This window comes from Phytophthora ramorum, assembly GCF_020800215.1.
Source record: "Phytophthora ramorum isolate Pr-102 chromosome Unknown Phyram_PR-102_s0009, whole genome shotgun sequence".
NCBI lineage: Eukaryota > Oomycota > Peronosporomycetes > Peronosporales > Peronosporaceae > Phytophthora > Phytophthora ramorum.
Genome location: NW_027150655.1, coordinates 398,153 through 419,347, shown reverse-complemented (window position 1 = coordinate 419,347; position 21,195 = coordinate 398,153). Strand labels below are relative to the sequence as shown.

Sequence of the window (21,195 nt, the reverse complement as noted above, 5' to 3'; positions counted from 1 at the left end):
TAGGTGCGAACTCCGATTAGGTACGACGTACTTAGCTGGGCCAGAATGGGTGGTCTACCCAAAATATGAGTTTCCCTACACCACAAAGCACTTATTCAACGATCCTGAACGAAATTTATGATGAAGGTTTTTGAAGCGAATAGCGTATCATCGCTGGTTGATAGTAGCTGTATGTTATGGAACACACTGCAAACTACTAAATTTGTTCTCGGTTTTCAGGTTGCTTGCACTAACTATGGTTGTGCGGGTGTCAACATTTATACTATTGAGTTTGGCAACACGCCATACAAACACAGGCTTGAGCTCGTAGTAATGCAAATATGATCTCCGCTAACGACGAGCTACGCATCCTACGCATCTGACCGGTGTGACATTGAACCTGACGACGACAGCTGCAGCGACGCTCGGATCGTTCGGAGCGTTGGAGCTGCAACTCAAAGCAGTAGAAACCAGGTATGGCCGCTCGACTGCATTGTTGATCATTCTCCACTCTGCGACCTTCCCAATACTTCTCTGTTAACCACCGCAATGGATCTCCTGAACGCAATTCAAGACGCCGTGCTGAAACAGAAGGAGGAAGAAGCTCACAACATGTTTTCATGTGTTGCGGATCTTCGTGAGTTCATCACGATCGCGAACCCTGCTCCTGACGTGACGGTCACGCTCAAACTGTGTTGCCTCTCGGCAGAGCGGCTTATGGGTAATCTCGGAACGCGTGTTACTGCTATTGATGCGACCCAGAAGACTGAGTTCGAGCCAACCGCAAATACACTAGCTGACCTAACGCTGTTGAAACGAAAGCAGTTCATCGCCCAAATGACGGTGTGGGATGCCAATCCAAAGAAGGGGTCGTATGGCAAGGGCAACCTTGAATTCCACCCTGGTTCCATCTACACGTTCCGCAATGTGGACGGGGTTGGATTCTACGCGGATATCGCGAAGGGTAGCGTTCAATACGAACGCGACGTGAGTGGCAAGGTCTTCGAGGCAGAGCCGCTGCTGTAGAAGCGCAAAACAACCTGTGAAGTGCCCAAGAACAACGGGAAGGCCAAGTTGCAAGCATCTCCGTTGAACAAGAGCTCTGTCGTCCGTGATCTATTCGGAGATGACATCGAGATGGCAGTGGAGAACAAGGAAGACGGGCCTCGTGAAGCAGTGACGATGCGCAGCAAGAACACCGAGCCTCGAGCTTGAAGTGGTTCGCACGACATTTTCATGCTGTTGATCAGCATGATTTCTGTGCGTGGTTGTATTCTGTTTCCTTTAGCAGGACCGCATGGGTATTCTGCATTCATGTAGGGCCAGCTACACGGTTAGTTGGTTTACGTAGTTAATCTCATTCCAATAAGCGTTCGCACCTGTCAATTGCCGCCCATGGTATACGATTTTGGTGTCTGCTGTGCATACGGATGACCCGTAAAACCACTTACTCCTGTACCAGCTATAAAATATGTTGCTTCGCATCAGTATATTGCGGGGTTAAACGTGGGTGCTGGCAGGCTTGCGTTTTAGAAGCAAGCGCCACTTTTCGATTTGACAGATCTCCAGTAAGCAGTTTTTTTTATCGCCGAATGAAGCAGCTGAAAATGGACGAATATTTGGATCGCGGCGGCGGTATCCGCCAAGGCACCAACACACCGTGGCAGTATGAACTAATGGAGATTTTTACTCCACTGCTTGCTAAATACGATGCCGTCTAACAAGGTGCAGGTGCAACGAGAACGTTCTGTGTCGCAGGCATTTTGTGAATATGAAGACATAGTTCAAAATGTATACCGCTACCGAACGCGCAGAAACCCATTGGTAGGTTTGCGTACTGTATCGTTATCTGTGAACAGCGAACAAATGAATTCTACGAATCTGATGGTTAGTTGGACGGCGAAGTTTCGTATTGTCGGTGCTATCAATGTGCCGATTGGAGCCTAACTTGCCTGACACGCTGTGAAAATCGAGCGGTGTGTTCTGCAATTTGCGTGCTCCGTGGGCGATTAGTATTTGAACTAACTCTGTAATTTAGACACAAACGGAGTGTGTCATGGGGCACTGTGCTACCAAATACAAGTGCAGTAACCAACGTATGCAGCGTGGTGAACACATAGCACTAAAATTAAGATCAGTTCCAGGGAAAAGGTATTGCGTTGATTGCTGAAATGGCTATCGAAGAAGACGAACTGGTTGCGCAGTACGTCGGAGAAGTGCTGAGCCTAGAAATGTATCTGGAGCGAGAACAAAAGGTACAACATACTAAGCTCAATTGTGTGATACTTCAAGCAGAGATTAACTTTAAGTTGTATTGCTGAACAGCAAACCAAGTCGACACACACGTATGGTATGGCCGTCACGGCCACAGAGGTTATTGACGCTCGCGACATGGGTGGGATGGCCCGATTTGCCAACCATAGTTGCTGTCCAAATTGTTTGGTGGAGTGTTGGGACGTGGCAGGTGAAACCTGTTGCCCGCTATTTGCTAAGCAGAAGATATCCATCGGAGAAGAAATCACCATCGACTATGGACACGAATTTGTTCGCTCAAAGGTAAGCTAAATCCCACCATTTGCACTCAAGTGTAAAATCCTTAATATTGTTGTGCAAATGCTAGGCCAAAGTCAAGTGCATTTGCAAGGCACCATCCTGCAAAGGTTTTATGTAGGACGTCGATACACAGCACGACCGTGGACCCAAATTCGACACGTGTTCAGCTAAATCGTGTTGACCTTGCGCCCAACAAGCATCGCATTCTACACGTTCAGTCGTTGGGTGTATTCATTCGTTGACGCCGTATGCATGTTGGTGGTCTTTGATGTCTAACTAGATTTAGCGCGGTGGCACCAACAGATACGCTGCATTCTTGGGAGTTCTGGATGAGCAGAAGGGTCGTCAAAAAATGGAATGGAATCGTGTGATATTGCCTGTGTCGCAGAATAGATGCTTGCATGCTAGAAAGCTTCTTCGACACAGTCAAGGTGCATTCCATCGGCAGTGCGCTGGATTTGGAGGTTTAAGGATGAAATTCAACTACGTCAAACACATTTTTGTATCCATATCCATTGGCATAACTCTTTTGAATACGTGGTGTTTTGCGAGCGTTCCGACGTGGTATTCCTTCGCAGCTACCGGGTGATGCGGTATGCTACCAACAAGTAGACGAATTCTCATCGTAGTCGAAGTTATCGCAGAAAATACCCACAACACCCCTCTGCATACAGTAGCCGTAATATTCACTGAATGCCTGGGCTACTGTCTTCGGGATGCGTTACTAGCCAACTTCAACGAACATTTACAGAGTCTTCGGAATGCGCTACAAGCCAACTTCAACGAATCTTTACGAATGTAGCGCAGACGGATTGGCACCCATGCTTTACGAAGCATGCCTTTGCCGATTTGGAAGCGCCATGCCGAAATCTCCGAAGACGCCTCGATATATTAAGGCTGCAAAACTCTCGTTGGGAGCGTTGTCGAAACGTAGCGTCCAGCAGCGGGTATCGCGGGTGCAACAGCGTTAACCGATGGACCAGCAAGAGGAAGAAAGCGGAAACCAACGACAGGCACGACAAGAAGATACGAAAAGATGAAATGCCGACGCTCATGTCGTGTAGGAACACGCAGAAAATCTCACTACCGAACGGTATGAGTCCCACCAACAACACACGCTTCCCTCGCGAAAGGTCAGCGAACGTTGGATCAACACCTGAAGACCAGGAACGATCCCTTATACCGGGTTGGTTGCAAGCACGTCTGTATACCAAGGTTGATTTCGGTAAACCTTAAAATCCTGCACTACCAGCCACGAGCGAGGGCTAGAATGCAATATTGCGCTTTCGCGCGAACCCCCGCAGCCCCTCAGGAGGAAGGGTACCAGCAGTCACGCCTAATACGGGTTTGCCGAGGGTAACCACGGCGGGTAGTGAAATACACTTGGGAACACTCGGGTTCCACCAATATATAGGGACCGACACTCCCTGTCGTCCCTAACTCTCGGCCACTCCTCTCTCTTGGACTGACCAGCAACAAACTCTCGGTTCAATGTACCTCAAGCTCGCTGACAGGCATCCCACGCAGCCGAGCGTATCCAGACCCTAAGACAAGCTAGCTAGACTTACCGAAGACGGACTTGACCCTGGTGGCTTGTGGGGAAGACTGCTGATTTATTTCTCTTATCCTACAGCTCTGGAAGCCTCTGTAGGTCATCACTTAGCTAGTCCTATATCTATTTACAAATATCAAGTGTAAACAGATCTCTGTGGGGAATCGTATAGCCGGCTCTACACAGCCGAGGGTACGACACCAGATGGGTACAAACGAGGCTTTTAACCTCGGCCGGGGTTTTATTAGACCCAGCCGAGATCTCGGTCACTATTGTTCCTAGGTCATTATAACGCGGGAAATGATACCCGCCAATCAAGACGCACTGTCACCTTTCACTGAAAGGTGCAACGTCAGCCGGACCTTGACAGCTCGGCTCCAAAACCCAACGCCACAACTTCCCCCACCTCGACGCAAGCTCCCGCAAGTAGTGCGCGTCTCTCGATCCCACCACAATGGCTCGCCGCTAGCCGTTGTTGAACCGAGCTACGGCCGCCGCTCTTCACGCATCCGGAGAGGCTCGTGTCCTTATCTCTCGTTTCCTCTTCGCACTCCTTGAACCTTATCTTACTCTTCGGTGCTTGCTTCAATCTTCGTACGTGTTCGCAGGAGGCTAGCGGTACTCCTTCTGCCTCTTCTGGCTCTGCTGGAGATTCGATGGCCACTTCTCGGTCTGTGACCGGCACACCTCTGGCTGCGGGCGAGGGTGCAGAGGGTTCATCCCCATCCACGCCTCCTTCATCACCGGGGGTTCTCCCCGGTGTTGGCGTATTTCCTCGGTGGTTGTCCCCACACATCCGGGGTCACTGACGACCCATGGTATCTCGGCTGGGTGTCAGACTGACCTGACACGTTCCTTAGTACTCGAGCCGTGACTTCGGGCCATTGGTGCTTGCATTGATGTTAGGTTTGCAGCAGTCATTCGAGCATAGAAACTTTACCGATGGGTGGAATCGAACCACCTTCTTCCCTTTCGGGAGATCTTCCATTGAGCTACATCGGTGGGGGTTAGACAACAACATCGCAGGGGTACTCGTCTGGAGTGCTCGACGGGGAATTAACGGTGATCCACAGTTCTTCGTGGCCGCGACAACCCTCTTAGGTGACCGATGCTCGGTACCCCCCCCCCCCCTCAATTCACCGCGCCGGGTGGTCAATCGAGCACTGAGCTCGCATAGCAAAATGGCGCAGCAAAATTGCACGTATGCCAATCATTTACGAGGCGTAATTACATCTGCCACCTATCAATGAGCCAATCATTTGAGAGGATATATTTTACGAAACCTCCACAACCTGGTGCGATATAAAGTTTTGCGATAGTCAGATGCTGGTCGGAGTTGTACGAACGGTCGGAGTCGTGACGATATGGATAACTTTTCAACGGAAGGCGGAGGCTATTCGTTGCGTCGAGAGGTCAATACGCCAAATAAAAAAATTCAAGGAATGATATACCCTCAAGGTGTAGTAACAAAACTAGAACTAGCGGGAAATGAAGCTAGCGAAAAGGGTGAAAGCGCCTTTTACAAATGCTCAGGCACATGCGCGTTGCAGAGCAAGAGGCTGATTGCGTTCATGAAGCTACAGATGAGCAAGCTGCAGTGGTCAAGGCGGAGGTGTGTTGCACTGACCACCTAGTAGCTGGCGCACTTCTAAATTTTCTACGGTCTCGGAGAAGCGTGCCTATGTTTTGTGGTGGAACAGAATCTCAGAAACGACTCCGCGAGAACCTTCGATATACACTTCATACACATTGAGATCGTGTGCTGTGCGCAAATATCTGCGAGCGGGAAAACTCACACACACACACACACACACACACAGATCAGAGCAGAATCTTCTAAGTCCAAGAACAACGTACACTTTCCCGGTAAGTCCCTGCGTGGGCTGGATTATGTCTGCTGACGTTCCCCGAGAGGCATATCTTGTAGGGTAATCGCAAGACCAACAACGCCGATCGGACCCGGCGAATTGTAGTGCTGTTGCGTGGTAGCGGCACTAGCGATGTTTTCTGTAAATTACGCAGCACCAAAGTTCACCGAGCTTGTGATAAATGCAAAGTCCCATAGCTGCCTCCTGTATTGGCTAATTCGAATGATATATGTTTCATCGTGCTCTAAAGCTTTCCGTACCAATTGGAATCAGTTAAGAATCAAACGCTCTATGCAAACCTCATCACTATGGACAGCCAGCGTGACAAAGACAACGCGGTAGACCCGGAGGTGTACGCATACGAAAGCGAATTAGTAGTTTAATTCCGTCCCCAGCATGATGCTCGCAGCATCCGTGACAAGTTCTTGACGGAGATTCTCCAATTGAACGGTTTGGTTTATGGCGCCAGACATAGCAACGACAGAACACGCACGCCAAAACAACATTGTCTTCACATTTCCATAGGCTTGGTTTGGAGTCGTTTGGTCTGTCACTGAGACAAAATATAGTATACGCCGACGCCGATGTTGAGATCTCAGATACAGATGTACGCTCTGGGTATTGTACGTTAGCCAGCATCAATAGGACAAGGAGGGCTTTTATCATACAAATTGGGGTTTGTTCGCGAGGGTGGTATATAATATATAAGGTAAGTGCTGCAGAAGTAGTCCAAATTACTCATCAGTTGGTAATCCTTACCTGTAAAAGTCCAATGGGCTTTTACAAATAGGACGTGATGCAAAATACAGGTCAATGGCCAAGTGCCTTAAATTTGCCTGTTAGCGGAAGCAGCGTGATTACTGTGGATGCGATTGCTGACTTGCCAACCCTTTCATACATCTTCTCTTGTGTTGCAATCTTGTGATCAAAGAGTGTGTACTCTCGAAGCTCAGCAAATAGCTCATTTGTTGTCTCTTGACACTACTTAACTACTAAGTACACCGTAAGGACTAACTGGGAGCGCAGCTTGAAAGCTTACTGGGAGACCAGAAGCATGTAGCCATCTCTGAAAGTTGTGTACAACTTGTGTTCAGCGCATTTTTGCATCAGCCAGTGGACCAGAAAACAATGGCGGACTCCAAGGTGTGTTAACCTGCTCCTCTCCACGGACGCCGGGGCCCTCTCCACCTCAACAATACGGTCGCTAACTCTGCACTGCTGCTTCTCACTCTACTTGCTGCTATGACTCGCGCTTGCATCCGCAGACTCTGGACCAAGTTAACACGGACCTCAACGTACGATACACTCGCAGTCCCGTCGTCTGCTCACGTGTTAATAGCTCACGCCTCCGTCCGTGCTCCCTGTTCTGCTTATTTAGAACGTCGTGAGTCGCATGGATATCGTGGAGAAGCGACTGGCGGTCGAGGCCAAGCAGGTGGACGGCCCCGTGGGTGGCGCCGACCTGCGCGAGTACCAGACCCATATGCTGCTCAAGCTGCGCGCCATTAGAGGTACGTCTGCTGTGTAGTTGCTAGGAAAATCACTGTCCTAAACGCTCCTTCGTTGCTGGTATTGCTGCAGACACGATGGAGAAGGAGGGCTCGTCCCTGGAGCAACTGCGTAAGGAACGCGATGTGGCCCGCGCCGAGCGCGATGACCTGCACAAGCAGGTGAACAAGCTCAACTATCGCGTGCAGCACCTCAAGCAGCACGTGCCCATGCCTTCGCCCGCCGACATGACGCTCTAGAGTGTCGTTCAGAAGGACATCGCCGCAGATCTACCTCTTTAACCCAATATCCCTTTGTTTCCTGATACCAGCTATGGCAGCTGCCTCGTTATTGGCTTGCTTTTCGACACGTCGAATCCGTGTTAGTTAGTAGTATCATTTACTTCAGCTTTGCGATCACTTTCAAAGCTGATGGCCAAGTCGGGAGAAGCCGAGCGCGTGCTGCAGCTCCACGGCGCCGTCTGCGCGACCGGCAAGGCGTCCACAGCGTCCCCATCCACCTCTCCCTCCTGCTCCTCCCTCGAGACGCAGCTCACAGCGCTCTGCAGCGCGGAAGGCGCCACCCACGACGAGCAGCAGCTGATCCGCGCCTTCTTGGCCGCTTCCCGGAGCTCGCAGACGCTCGTGGCGCGGCGTCTGCTAGCCAATCCGGCGCTCGAGTGCTTCCCGAACCTCCTGCAGTTCTTCTTGCGCGTCCTGATGGCGGCGCACGCGCGATCGCACGCCCAGAGTGCTGACAACGGCGCATCAGTCGCCTCCAGCTGCTCGTACAGCGAGAATTCGACCCAAAGCTGTGTCATCCACTTGCAGGAGGACAATTCTGAGGTGGTGAGGGCCGTTTCCGTGGATTTCCTCCTGCCTGAGGCCTTCCACACGTGCCTAGCCGCCCAGTACGGCAGCGTCAAGCGCCTCAAATGCGAGGAAGTGTGGCACGGAGACCACATGGCGTACAGGTGCCGGACGTGCGGACTCTCGGACTCGAGCTGCATGTGTCTGGCGTGCTTCGACCCAGAGGAGCACGAGGGTCACGACTTCCGAGTGTATCGCTGCTCGTCGGGCGGTTGCTGCGACTGTGGCGACCCGCTGGCCTGGAAACCGCAGGGATTCTGCAAGAAACACAGCGCCAATAGAGACAGATCAGGTCAGGAGCAGGAGCAGGAGAGCAGGATGGAGATGCACCCGGAGGAGCAGCAGCTTGTGCACTTGCTCGTGCGACGAGTGATGGAGTTCTGCGTGGATGTGCTGAGGGAAGTACATCTGGCTTGCTTGAGGCCGCATGCCAGTGAAAACCCAGACCCGTTTTATCCTAGACGAGCGCTGCCCAGGACGGGGCTGCTGCGGTCGGCCTTACCGTCGACGGTGAAGATTCATGTGGACAGGTTGCAGCAGACGCTGGCGTGGCTGCAGATGCTGTCCATGAGCTGTCTGTATTATCGCAACGTGATATCCGGAATGTTCTTTGAGGAGCTTCCGGCCGAGTTTCAGCTGGATGCGACGCCTACGCAGACGACGAGTGCTTCGAGTTCTTCCACGCAGCCAATAGAAGAAGGACCGGTTGACACGACTCCTACTAGCGGCGGATCGGAAGAGGACGAGATGGGAGAAAGAGGCATCAGCCACGGCCCGTTGTTGATCTTAGATGTTTTCCTGAAGGCAGGTGTACTGCTGCCGGTTGAAACGTGCGACGTGCTTGGCGTCTTGTACCTGAAGCTGCTGTTTGACCAGGCGTTCAAGCAAAAGTACACGTGCCACTTTGTGGAGTGGTATCCGTACTTCATTGAGCTGTACCTGTCCGCTAGCGACGAAAACAACGAGGACGGCATGCGAAATCTCTCGCGCTTTATTGACCGGTTATTTTGCCAACTCTTCCACAGCAATGCACAATTGCGCGAGCTGGAAACAGTTTTCGCCTCCATGCGACCTACGTTTAACCCAAACGAGACGCACGGAGTTCGTCGGCGCCGGCGGCGACGACCTAATGGTCTCCCTGGCTTTGCGAGCGACTCAACACCCTCGTCCTGTGTTGAGTGGCTCATGGTGTTTTTGCTGGAGAAGCTCAACGATTTATTCCGAAGCACTATGCGGTTAATGACAATCCTGCCGCAGCCGCTCATAGATGGAACTTCGACTACAGGCGTCGGCAGCATAAATGGGAGTAGCACATCTACGGTGGGGATTGGAACTGTACCGGAGGCGCCACCTGTACTGCGGACTGTTCAAGCTGTGGACTGCGGGCGAAATGTGTTCAAGAAACGAATCTATGCCCGATTGTGCTCAGATCTACGAACGCTACTCGTGCATCCACAGATAGCGGCTGAGGTGTTATTGCGATCTTTCCGTTGCATTGGAGGTGATGACTGCGCGTTGCACGAATCATCTGTATTTACGCAGCTCATGAAGACTTTCGAGCTACTTCAGCAAATGGATCTGCAGACTCGCCACGTCCACAGGCATATCGAGTACGAGTCCCAGAACTGGACGTTTGCGTTTGTAGCAGACTACGAACTCAAGCTCCTGCTAAGTGCGTTTCTTACAGGTATTCCAGCATGTTTTTCTCGCGAAGTTTGGCAGAGTATCACTACAGGCGATAACAGTTGGAATCAAGGCTCTACGGGGGTCATCACGGGTGGCACGCCGCTGAATCCGTTGGAGGCTGACACATTCCGACCCATTGCGCTAGCTCGAGCGATTTTGCAACCTGTGAGAGCATCGTTGGCGCAGTGGGCAACTCGCAATGGACGACCAGAATTTGTATCCGAGTCCACAGGGCTACCAACTGATCCTGGTGAAGTTGCGACTGAAACGGAGTTAATTACGAGTACGCAGCTGGAGAAGTATTATGAGCAGGGAACGGTGGCTATTGGAGGCGCAAGCGCAAAAAGCTTTCACTTTCCGCTGCATCATATGTACGCAGCTTTGATTCATGCTCTATGCGGTGTGGTGCGTCCACAAACGTTGGACGATTGGTGCGAGTTGCTGGGCATGGGGTCAACCGATGGAGAAAGATGCAGAGACCTGGCGTTTTGGTACAGTGCTTTAGATCACCCGCTCCGCGTGCTTCTCTTCTCTAGAGAGATTAAATCTGGTCTATGGGTGAGAAATGGTGGAGTAATGCTGCAGCAGCTCGTCCACTATCACTCAAAACACTGGCGATACTTTGGCCTCCACTCTGACCTGTTCCTGTGTCAGCTGGGGGCTAGCTTTCTTCCACACGGAAGCTTCACGCGTCTCTTCTTCCATCAGCTGCCGTTTGCTCTTCGGGATTCGTCCGTGTTTGGATTGAGCTCTCTGACGGATGTCAATACTGAAAACAGTAATGCTGCAGTCCGAGCTGATCGCAGCCGTGTGCTGCGCCAAGAGCTGGACGTGGTGGAAGAAGCTTTACGCCTCTTCTTGCAACTTGTGCTAGCTCCAGTCAAGCTCGCTTCTGCAAGCTCACCCGAGACGACAGCCGTATGGCTCCTTGAGCGTGAGATCATGCACTGGCTAACGCTGGGCCCATTCACGCGTAGTGAGGTGATAATGCGTACAGATATGAAGCTGGTGGAGCAGATAAAGCAGCTTCCAGCGCACGAGTGGGCTGAGTTAGAAGAGGAGGAGATTTTAACCCACGTGCTGGAACGTGTTGGTGCATATGACGACCCTGTTGGCAGCAGCAACGGCACTCGTACTTCTCGAAGTGGCAGTCTACCAGGCTATGGGCTCAAGATGAGTGGGTCGTGGAAATTGAAGCCTGAGCTCTGGACGCAAGTCTCTCCGCTGTTCGAGTGTTTCACACCATCCGAGGCGCAGCAATGCGAACAGAATATCCGCAAGAATCTTCCCAAATCTCCCACAACTGACCAGGAGAATGCTACAACGGCGCCGATTGTCTTGCCGATGTTGCCTCGTGCACAGTACGAAGGAGTGAGTGGTGTTGACATGCACGGGGTTCTCGCTGAAACGATGCTGAACTCGTCATACATGGCTAGTGTTCTACTTGTCATTTTTGAGAACTACAAGCGCAAAGCAACTGCAGAGCACTCAAATCAGCGAGGGCAGAACGAAGACCAAGAGAGCTCAAGCTCGATCACGAACGAGAATCTGTTGCTTGCTGCATTGCACTGCCTGTACGTGGCAGTCGAATTGTTGCCAAAGCAGCTCCAGCACCAGCAGTTGTCGCCGGCAGTGTCACTGTCGCACGAAGGCGATAGCGTGAGGCAAAGCCTCGATGACATTGCTGAGTGCTTTGACGAAGAAAACAGCCTATTCGACAAACTCTGCGTCGAAGTACAGTTGGAAGACCACGAGACTCAACACGAGGAATCAAGCCCAAAGCGTGCTGAGAAAGAAACAACACCTTCTAGTCTGCTGTCGTTGCTGCTCTTCTTCACTGAACACAGACGTGCGATGGAGGACACTCGGCCAGTGGTGAACCTTATCCTACGATCGGTACGCGAGAAATCGTCAACCTGTGCAGCGTATTTGGATGACTTGAAGCGCAAACACCTCGATGCAAAGTCTGATACGAAAACGGGGAGCGATGCTTCTGGTCCAAATGGCTCTAATCGAGCCACCAAAGTCGACGAAACCCCAAAACCCACAGCAAAAGAGATGATGCGGAAGCGGCAGCAACAAATACTGGAGAAGATGCGGTCACAGCAGATGCAATTTCTGTCCGCTAATGGTGACCCAGTTGACGACGAAGGAAATGAAAATACTCGCGATAATGCTGGAGGTCATAACGCGGATATGGATTCAGATAGCGATAGCTACGATGAATCAATGAAATCCGAAGAGGATGTGGAGGAGGACCACGAAGAAGAGGAAGACGAGTGGGGGTTTCCAACTGGTCAGGTAGATGTGCGCCTGTATCTGGACCATGTTTCTTCGGCAATCGCCCAGATGCGGGATAAACAGCGGAAAACTCAAGACCGAAGACGCCGACGGAGACGGAGTACCAGAAGCTCGTCAATCACCGCTGAGCATGACGAAAGGGAGCGTTCGTCTTCTATAAGCTACGACTACGCCTCACTAGACGAACAGTCCACTCAAGCTGAAGAATGTGGCCTTTGTCGTTTGCCATGCGATGCGCGTTCCCGCGACTCGACGTTTGGCTTTGTGGGTATGATCCTACCGACGAACATGCCGCAGAAAATCGAGAAAGGCTCATCGAGTGCTGCAAGCTCGGATGGGCGTCCTGTGGTTTCGTCGCGATTACCTTCACTGCGCGTGCTGAAGCCGGGGACTACCGATGAAATGCGGATGCAGCTTGCGGACTCTGTGATCTGGAGCTGCGGCCATGCAATCCACCACTCGTGCTTAAAGGCATACCTGATGTCGTTGTGGAAGCAAAAGCACGGTCGTGGTCCTTTGGAAACGACTACTGGTGAGGATCGGCTTCTCAGTGAGCGCGACATGGAGTTTGTGTGCCCGATCTGTCGTCGACTCTCTAATTGCCTGGTTCCTCGCGTCTCGCTGGGAGAGCTCCGAGAACGAGCTTCAATCAGTGAGTCTCTGGGAGCAGACTTTGGATCCGAAGAGGAAGAAGAGGAAAAGAAGGACGATGGTCAGGACCCCTTGGCGTTCCTTCAGTGGCTTGACACTCAGATGAGCTTTCGCGATGACTCTCCTGTGGTCAAGCGGCGGCGCTCACGGACGCAATCCAGCTTACGACTGAGACGACGTTTGCTGTCGTCGGCGTCGAAATCGTCGTTGTCGCCTGGGTCACGGTCCTCAGGAGGCTCTGTGGCGTCTCATGGCGAGCATGACGGCACCGAGCAAGATGTGAGCATCGAGCGTGAGATTGGTGCCTTCTGTCATGAAATCGTTTTACGCACTGTGCGCGCTCAGCTGTACCTACCAACGCTGCTCACAAGCTCAATTCGTGACGAAGGCAGTTTAGACCTGGAAATGCAGCAGCTTAGCTCGGAGTGCGGTGCGCAAACACCAGCGTGGCAATTGCTGCTGCATTGCCTTGAGGTGCAGTTGCGTGTGGTAGCGCGTGAGAAAACGCTGCTGCGGTCTGATGTCGTTGATTCGTTAAAGCTTCGTTCGATGCGCCAGCTTGCGGACATTGCAGCAGCTGCAGTGGCTTTCTCGACGCCAAGCTCACTAGCATGGACCGTGGTGGAGGCCCCCGCCGATAAGCAGTTCGAGAGCGTTATGACGCGACTCAACGGACTTATCTTCGGGCAACAAGTACTGTTTGAAGAAGACGAAAGTGCTTGCAGTACCAAGTGGAACATTCGCGACCAACTGCAGACGGGGGATACCGAGGACGCCACAGATGCAGCGCTGGTGGGCACGCCTATATTGTGTCATCCTAAGCTATTGACGTGTTTCGCAATGCGCATGATGTGGCGACAGAGCATTGCAACGCCCAACGCGGATGTAGCAGCGGAGCAGCTTCTCACAGAAGCCTTCTTCTCGGCACGCGTACTCTTCACGGCTCAGGTATTGCAGGCACTAGCCTACCTCTCGATGCAGAGCGACCAAGAAGGGCTAGCTGGCGAGACTAAAGCAGAGATTGGCGACTTCCAGGAGGTAGAATCGCTTCGAGACGCATCTGCGTGGATTTCACTGATGCTGGCGCGGTCTCGCTTGATGGGAGGTAAGTCAGTGGTGACTCCTGACGCTGCTAAACCAGCTACGAGATGGAATGCTGCGGCGATGGAGGAACAAGTGAGCTCGTTGTGTCTACCCTTGGCACAGCAGATGCTTCTGCTCATGGACGTCGTGCTACCGATGCCACATCAACATCACAGCGATAGCAGCCTAGGAGACAGCGATGCCAAGGCGCCTCAAGTTGCCTCTGAATCGTGCGCCGTGTGCGATGGTCTGTTTCCGATATCTACGCAGACGTCGACTGGAATGCCCTCAGCGTCTTCGCTGCTGGATAAATGTTTGCGGAGACTTCATTTGCCTCCGCTGCGGCTCTTTTTCCATCGACAGATGTTCCCATCGAGCCAACGCGCGTTGTGCCAGCTTTGGGGGGCTCAGCTCGAGGCGAAGGCTGCTGTTTCACGACAGCAAGCTCGATCTCAAGCGTTGGTGTCAGGTGGCTCCCCCGTACAGGTGGATGAGTTCCCGCTACAGCGTCAAGTAATGATGCTGTCGTCTAGAGCCGCTGCAGTCGCCTCTGCTGGCGCAAACTACCGAATGCTCATCCCGCTGCCCCGTGTGTACATGGACCTATTTATCCGCTACAACGAGAAGCCTACGGGTGTGTGCAACCAGTGCGCGCAGGTCCCGCAGCACCCGGGCTTGTGTCTGTTCTGTGGCGAAGTGTTGTGCTGTTTCTCGGCGTGTTGCGAAGCTAAGGAAGGCGGCGGCGTGGGTGAGTGCACGCAGCACGCCCAGCGCTGCGGACTTGGTCTCGGCGCATTCCTGCTGCTGCGAGCGTGTACTGTGATCCTCTTCTTGGGCAACGAAAGGCGCTGCGTCTGGGGTAGTCTCTACGTGGACAAGAACGGCGAAGAGGACCCTTATCTACGTCGCGGCAAGACGTTGCACCTCGACTCCAGCCGCCGCTTGGCGCTGGAAACGCTGCTCGTCTCGCATAGCTTCTCCCAGAACACCGCCATCCTGCAAAACACCTCGAGGCGGGATGGTCGTCGGTATTAATCTGCTGAGACTTGCAGCAACCAGTTTAATCGCATCATGCAAGAAGAGACCCAACAACTGTAATGATAGCTCGAATCTCGCATTCACGCGCACAGCGATCGATCTGATTCTGAATGCCCGCTGCTTGAACAGCTCGCAATCCCCTCCGTCTTGCTGTCTGCCTGCGTTGATGTTGAATCGAGTTGGCATTCACGTCTCGAGTCTTCCACTGTTCGTCGGGTCTTGATGTGACCCTCGCAACGTGTTCTCTGCATCGGGAACTCTTCGTGCCTTGATGGACGGTGCTTGCACGAGGAACTGCTCGTTAGTGATCGAATCTCCTCCGTGCGTGCAGTGACTTCACCACGCGCGACTCGAATTCATGCAAACAGTACACGCGGGAAGTAGTATGCCAAGACTGATTACAGTTCGTCCAGGCGGGATTAACTCCACATGTACATGGGGCGTCCTCTGTCAAGGTACATGTTCATGGGTCGTCCTCAGCACGGCTCCACAGCAAGCGGAGACGACCGCAGTCTGCATTTTACCAGCCCCCGCACACGCCGCCCACCACCGACTAACGGGTCCCTTCGCACCTTCACCATGGTCTCCATCTACGCTGTCGCAATTGCCGCTGCGCTCGCTGTCGCTACGCGGTTTTCGTCGCTGGAGTCGACTGACGCGGCGTTTGCTGCTTGTGCCGAGGCCCCTGCCAATCCGGGAGACCGCCGCGCCAGCACCGCCCAACTCAAGGTGACCACGTTCAACGCGGCCTTCCTGTTCCTCGGGACCGGGTCGCACCAGCTTTCATGCCCCGGAGAAGACTGCCCGTGGACGACGACGGCCGATGCTGAGAGTCACGTGACCCAAATCGCAGCCGTTATCAAGAGCCTGGACGCCGACATCATCCAGATCAACGAGGTCGAAGACTGCACCGTGCTGGACTCCGTCATCGCCAAGCTGGAAGCTCTGGGAGAGTCTACCTACAAGCCGTACTTGGTGAAAGGCCTGGACACCTCAACTGGCCAGAACTCGGCGCTGCTTACCCGCGTGGACCCTGTGGTGGATCTACAACGCACGGAGACCCGCGCGACGATCCCGGTCACTGGTTCGACGTGTCCAAGCTCGAGCGGATACTCGAGCTCGAAGGGCGTCTCCAAACACTTCTACACGACGTTTAACGTCACTGGCTTTTCCAAGCCGATCACGCTCGTGGGTGCTCACCTGCTAGCGAACCCGGAGAGCAAACCGCGCTGCTTCGAGCGTGAGGCGCAGGCGACGGTGCTCGCTGGTCTGGCAAACGCTGCCGTCGATGAGGGTCACCACACCATCATCACTGGTGACATTAACGACTGGTCCTCCGCTGTGCTGGACAAGAACGGCAACGCTCCTATCAGCGCTGTGCTCTCCATCCTTGCAGGCGACAACTTTGTTGAGGTGGCGAGCAAGGTGTCGCAGTCGGATCGCTACACCGAATGGTATGACGAGGACAACGACTGCGTGTACGAGGACACGGAGGTGAGCAGTCTGGACCACATTTTGGTCTCGAAGTCGCTGTCGTCGGCGCTCACGAGCGTCTCGTTCAACCACGACCTGTACACCACGTCTTGCAGCGGCTACAACAGCGACCATTACCCGGTCTCCATTGTCCTGAGTGAAGCCTAGGATACTTGCATCCTTTGAAAAGTGAAAATCATGTATTTTCACCCCTTTTGTGTGTCAAGAGAAGCCTTAGATGATGGCCAGCGTCTCGTCCTCCTCGTAGCCGAAGTCAGACTTGTACTGCTCGAAGATACGCTGGATCTCAGCAACATACATCGTATGAATGGCTCGGACTTCCTCCTCGGTCGGGTTCTCAGTGAGCGCCGTCTTAATGGGTTTGCCATACACGAGTCCGTAACGCTTGCCTTTTGCCGGCGCGTTTGGCATCCACCAGAACTTGCCCCAGAACACCAACACTGGGATGCCGAGCGTCTTGCGGAAGAAGTCTATGACACCCCTTGGCGGGTTCCACATGCTGGAAAACGAAAGCAAGCGTGATTTTGGTCAATGCACACACAACCAGGGCGCGGGTATGCACGCACTCACTTGTACAGCCACTTCTCGCCAAAGACGAACGTGGGCACGAGGTCCGCACCATGGTTCATGGCGAGCTTGACGAACCCGAACCGATGCTTCAGCACCAGTTGCGTCTGGAAACACAAACACAGAGGTCACGATTTCGTCAAGTAGGGCGTCGAGTGAGCTACTGCAACTCACCTCTTTTGAGCTCGGGTTCGTCTTGAAGATCCCCGCCACGCCGCCAGGGTATACTACGATGCTGTTGCCCTCGTTCAGCACCTTTTCCCCTGTAGAGCGTGAGGCGTCGACACCTCCCATCCACAAGCACAACTCGCGACCTAACGGGATGTAGAACATTGGCGAGGCCCCGAGAACTGCAGCCAACACAAAACCGTAGATAAGCTTGAGGACGAGTAGCCAAGGGCGATTGCATCAGCCACACGTTGCCTTACTCCGGTATGTGATGCCTGGGAAGATGTCTTCAAAGCTGCCGCCGAAGATTGCGATACGTGAAAGCACAATGATCCCATGAGGGTGGAACCCGAAGATGTACTGCTTGTTGGAGTCCAGCTCCTGCTCCCGGATGATCTTGAGTCTGCATGACGTTAAATGTGTAGAACGTCAATACATCAATGACACAGTGATGCAGCTACCGGGTACCATACCGAAGGAACTTGTTGAGGAGCCCCCACAAACTAGAGGTGCGAAGACCTTCCCATACATTTCCCCTGCCAGTCTTCTGAGCACCGCTGAAGAATGAAGGCAAGTAGAGCACCACCATGGCGATCGACACGTAGTCCAGTCCGCACTAGGTCCATACACCAAAAGTAGTGAGAATGGAGGTTGAGAAGGGGTGTGCAGGACGCGTTGCTGCTTCACCTTGTGGAAGATGCAGAACAGAACGAGGAACGGGACACCCCACACGAAGTAGTGCAGGATCACGAAGCTGAAGATGTCGGTGAGCAGGCTCTGCACCCACCGAGGCACGTTGCTGTCCTTGGCGAAAAACCCAGGCGCGTCGTAGACCAGCACGTCCTTGCCTTGAGGAGGAGTCCGCTCTTCCGTGACGGCGTTCGGAGCCATTGTGCTAGTCCAACGCAGAAGTCGAAGTGAGCTCGAGAGACTCTCCAGGAGATATGGATCGTATTCTGATCGCCATCCTACCACTTTACCGCCAACCGTGGTACGGATCGGACCACGAATCCTGACGATGGTTTCGGTGATCCTCTCACTTCCACCGCAAATGCGAGATGCCCTCGCAGTTGATGGCTGGCGTGTTCATGTATCGAATGATGACTGGAGTGTCGATGCAGAGCTCATCGCATTGACTCAACCCTCGTGGCCACGAAGGAGGCCAGGCGTAGGAAGCAGAATGTGGCTAGTTAGGATTTGCCGCAATTACTGGTATTATTAAACATGTATTAATACTGTTGTGCATTATTCTTGAAGCACCTGCGCTGGTTGCAACATAGCCAGCTGTGTGCTCGGTGGGGTGTGCTGCAAGACAACTTCTCTCACAAGCAACAACGGCTTCATCGTTCCGTCGAGTCGATGGAGACAGATCGCACCTGCATTCAAGGAAACGAAACTTGCACGGTTCATACGCTTGCGGACACAACATCCAGCAGTTGACCACCAGAACTTGGCGTTGCGAAGCGCGTCACGTGGAACAACACAGCTTTCTCAGTCTGCACTATCCACAATAAGTCCTCATTAAGCTTGCATGAAACATGGCAATTGCCACATTGGAGAGCACTGCTCAATGCCAACTTGGCATTGCCAAGACTGCATCGAATGCTTCTTCTAAGCTTCACTTAGTACATGTCTGACCTGACACGCACGCGCTTTCGATCATACCTGCAGACGGCCACCCGTACCGTATGCGTTGACTGTTTCCCGCTAAGCATGTAGTATGTGATGGTAGTCTACCGACACCAAACAACTTCTGTTGGCGCCACATTTTCTGAGAGCTGCCAATTTCGCAACCCGCTCCGCTGGCAGATCTCCGGCGAGGTGAGCCACACGAACAGCGCGAGCGTGCGTTTGTAATGCAATGTAGCGTGCCAACGCAAGCACGTCTACCGGATGTCTATTCACGACGGCATAGCGTGACGCTGCATTTAATCCAGCCCAAGAGCTCATTCCGGTTTTCTCCTAGCCTCGAACACATCGCACGCCGCTCTCAGGAAGTCCCAACTCCAAACAGGTTTACAATGTGGCGTCAATTCGGTCTGCTCTCCTTCCTCCTCGGCGCTGTCGAACTTGCCACCGCTGCTGATGCCAGTGGCTGGCACATGAAGCCCGTCACGGTCGTGCACGCCCGTGTGCAGGGTGACGCACCCGTGTGGAACGACGAGGCCCAGTTGTGGCTGTCCAAGTACGGTGACACCAAGGAGCTCGCCTACCTGAACAACCTGGACACGGTCAACATGGCGTCCGTGGAAGGTGCTCTCATGTTCGTGCAGGCTGAAGGTATCAACGTGAACGAGCAGTCGGTCAAGTGCCAGCGCAAGAACAACATGCAGTACGTCGTCTTCTACGAGACAACGATCGTGCAGCCCACGTACGGCATCAAGTACTACGAGAACCACACGCCCGCCGAGTACGGCGACTTTGTGGCGATGGACGGCGCCAAGTGCACGAACGCGGGCACTGACCTTCCCAAGTCCTGCAAGGTCTACTACGGCCTGGACGGTGAGATGGACATCGGCTCAATGGTGGGCAGCAACCTGCAGTCGGGCGACCCGCGTGCCCCGTACCCCAACAACTACTGGTACTCGTTCCCGAACTCGTGTGCTCAGAAGTACCGTGCTGAGAAGACGAACGAGTGCAGACAACAGTTCTCGGGCGGCCTTTGCCCCATGGGCGTCCAGCCTGACGGTGAGAACTGCACCTTCACGTACAAAATCCTGGGCTACATAAACATTGATGATCTGGTGGGTATCACGAGCATGGGCTACAAGACGTACAAGGAGTACTGCGATGCCGGTGGCATCGAATTCAAGGCCAAGAACACTGGCCATGGATTCGAAGTGGAGCAGAGCATCGACTTCTGGAAGAACCCCAGCGACACGACCGCCAACTCGGAGCGCTCCAACAAGTTGGTGGCGATGTATAACCAACTCTCCAGCAACGGAACCAGTGCGCACATGCAGCCTCTTCCGTCGGTAGAGACGCTGACTGCGTCCAACCCCAAGTGCTACGAGAACAGCAAGGCCTGCGCCACGGCCCAGTTCGGTTGCAGCCGCTCGCTGTTCTCTCAGCTTTGCTCGGTATGCTCCTCTGCAGCCCCCGGTTGCGAGGTCTCTCCCTCGGGTTACACCTTCCCCGAGCTGACGCTGCCGAACTCGAGCTAAACTCGTCAGTAGATACATCAACGAGGTCATTTGAAAGCACTCAATTCAATAAAAACCAATGTAGATACGAAGTGTGCACCATGCTACCGGTAGAAGTGATTCACGCCTGTGCCAGGCATTATACCAGCAAGTAGACTCCTGATACGATGTAGACCCTGGTGCGGGTTTGTGAAGACACCCACTGTTCATTTTGTGAGACGAGGGTGAGTCATGATTAACTGCACAGAAAAGGCATGAAAGTGGAGAGCAAAATGCTCCATTCACGAACAGTGTCTCTGCAAGATTGAGCTTCTCTGACAAACTTCCAGAGAGGAATGCATTGCAAATGCCTTCTCACAGCCTTACACCAAATCGTTGGCAGTACGATTGACATGTAGTGCTTCAGAAGTACCTTTACTTGCCCGAATCGCGTCATGCAGAAACAACATTTACTCGTACATTATATTAACGTGTGCATCCTGCCTAGGCAAAGCAGAGCAGTTTGTCCACGTATGAAAGATGTCCCACACACGTGAAGCTGCCCTCGGCCATGGCGTGCCACAGCTTGAGGCACGTGTCAAGTATGTTTGTGGCCCGAGCGCAATACAAGTAACCGCAGTTGTCCTAACCACGTCTGGCCGTCCATATCTGAGCTTGAGTCAATCAAACACATGAGAATCCAGTGCCCCCAAGCTCGGTGGGGCTTCGGTGTTTGCCACCAGGGCGACAGGCCCCTGCTGCCGCTCCACAAGCCA

The 21,195-nt window shown here is 53.2% G+C and overlaps 5 protein-coding genes across 5 annotated transcripts; 4 read left to right on the top strand and 1 right to left on the bottom strand.

Moving 5' to 3' along the window:
• Positions 1–7,080: 7,080 nt before the first annotated feature.
• On the top strand, positions 7,081–7,700 carry KRP23_9855 (uncharacterized protein; the record flags this gene model as incomplete). Its single annotated transcript, XM_067895463.1, has 4 exons — positions 7,081–7,095; positions 7,218–7,247; positions 7,331–7,463; positions 7,534–7,700. 4 exons carry the CDS (start codon positions 7,081–7,083, stop codon positions 7,698–7,700), a joined length of 345 nt encoding a protein of 114 aa, XP_067741677.1.
• Positions 7,701–7,871: 171 nt separating this feature from the next.
• On the top strand, positions 7,872–15,065 carry KRP23_9854 (E3 ubiquitin-protein ligase UBR3; the record flags this gene model as incomplete). The annotated part of the gene is made up of 1 exon (XM_067895461.1): positions 7,872–15,065. One exon carries the CDS (start codon positions 7,872–7,874, stop codon positions 15,063–15,065), a length of 7,194 nt encoding a protein of 2,397 aa, XP_067741676.1.
• Positions 15,066–15,647: 582 nt separating this feature from the next.
• Positions 15,648–16,709, top strand: KRP23_9853 (uncharacterized protein; the record flags this gene model as incomplete). The annotated part of the gene is made up of 1 exon (XM_067895460.1): positions 15,648–16,709. The coding sequence occupies one exon, from the start codon at positions 15,648–15,650 to the stop codon at positions 16,707–16,709; it is 1,062 nt and encodes a 353-aa protein (XP_067741675.1).
• Positions 16,710–16,775: 66 nt separating this feature from the next.
• KRP23_9852 (2-acylglycerol O-acyltransferase 2) lies at positions 16,776–18,188 on the bottom strand (the record flags this gene model as incomplete). Its single annotated transcript, XM_067895459.1, has 6 exons — positions 16,776–17,061; positions 17,133–17,236; positions 17,304–17,479; positions 17,558–17,700; positions 17,771–17,913; positions 17,985–18,188. The coding sequence occupies 6 exons, from the start codon at positions 18,186–18,188 to the stop codon at positions 16,776–16,778; spliced, it is 1,056 nt and encodes a 351-aa protein (XP_067741674.1).
• Positions 18,189–19,318: 1,130 nt separating this feature from the next.
• Positions 19,319–20,461, top strand: KRP23_9851 (uncharacterized protein; the record flags this gene model as incomplete). Its single annotated transcript, XM_067895458.1, has 1 exon — positions 19,319–20,461. The coding sequence occupies one exon, from the start codon at positions 19,319–19,321 to the stop codon at positions 20,459–20,461; it is 1,143 nt and encodes a 380-aa protein (XP_067741673.1).
• Between the last annotated feature and the right edge of the window lie 734 nt (positions 20,462–21,195).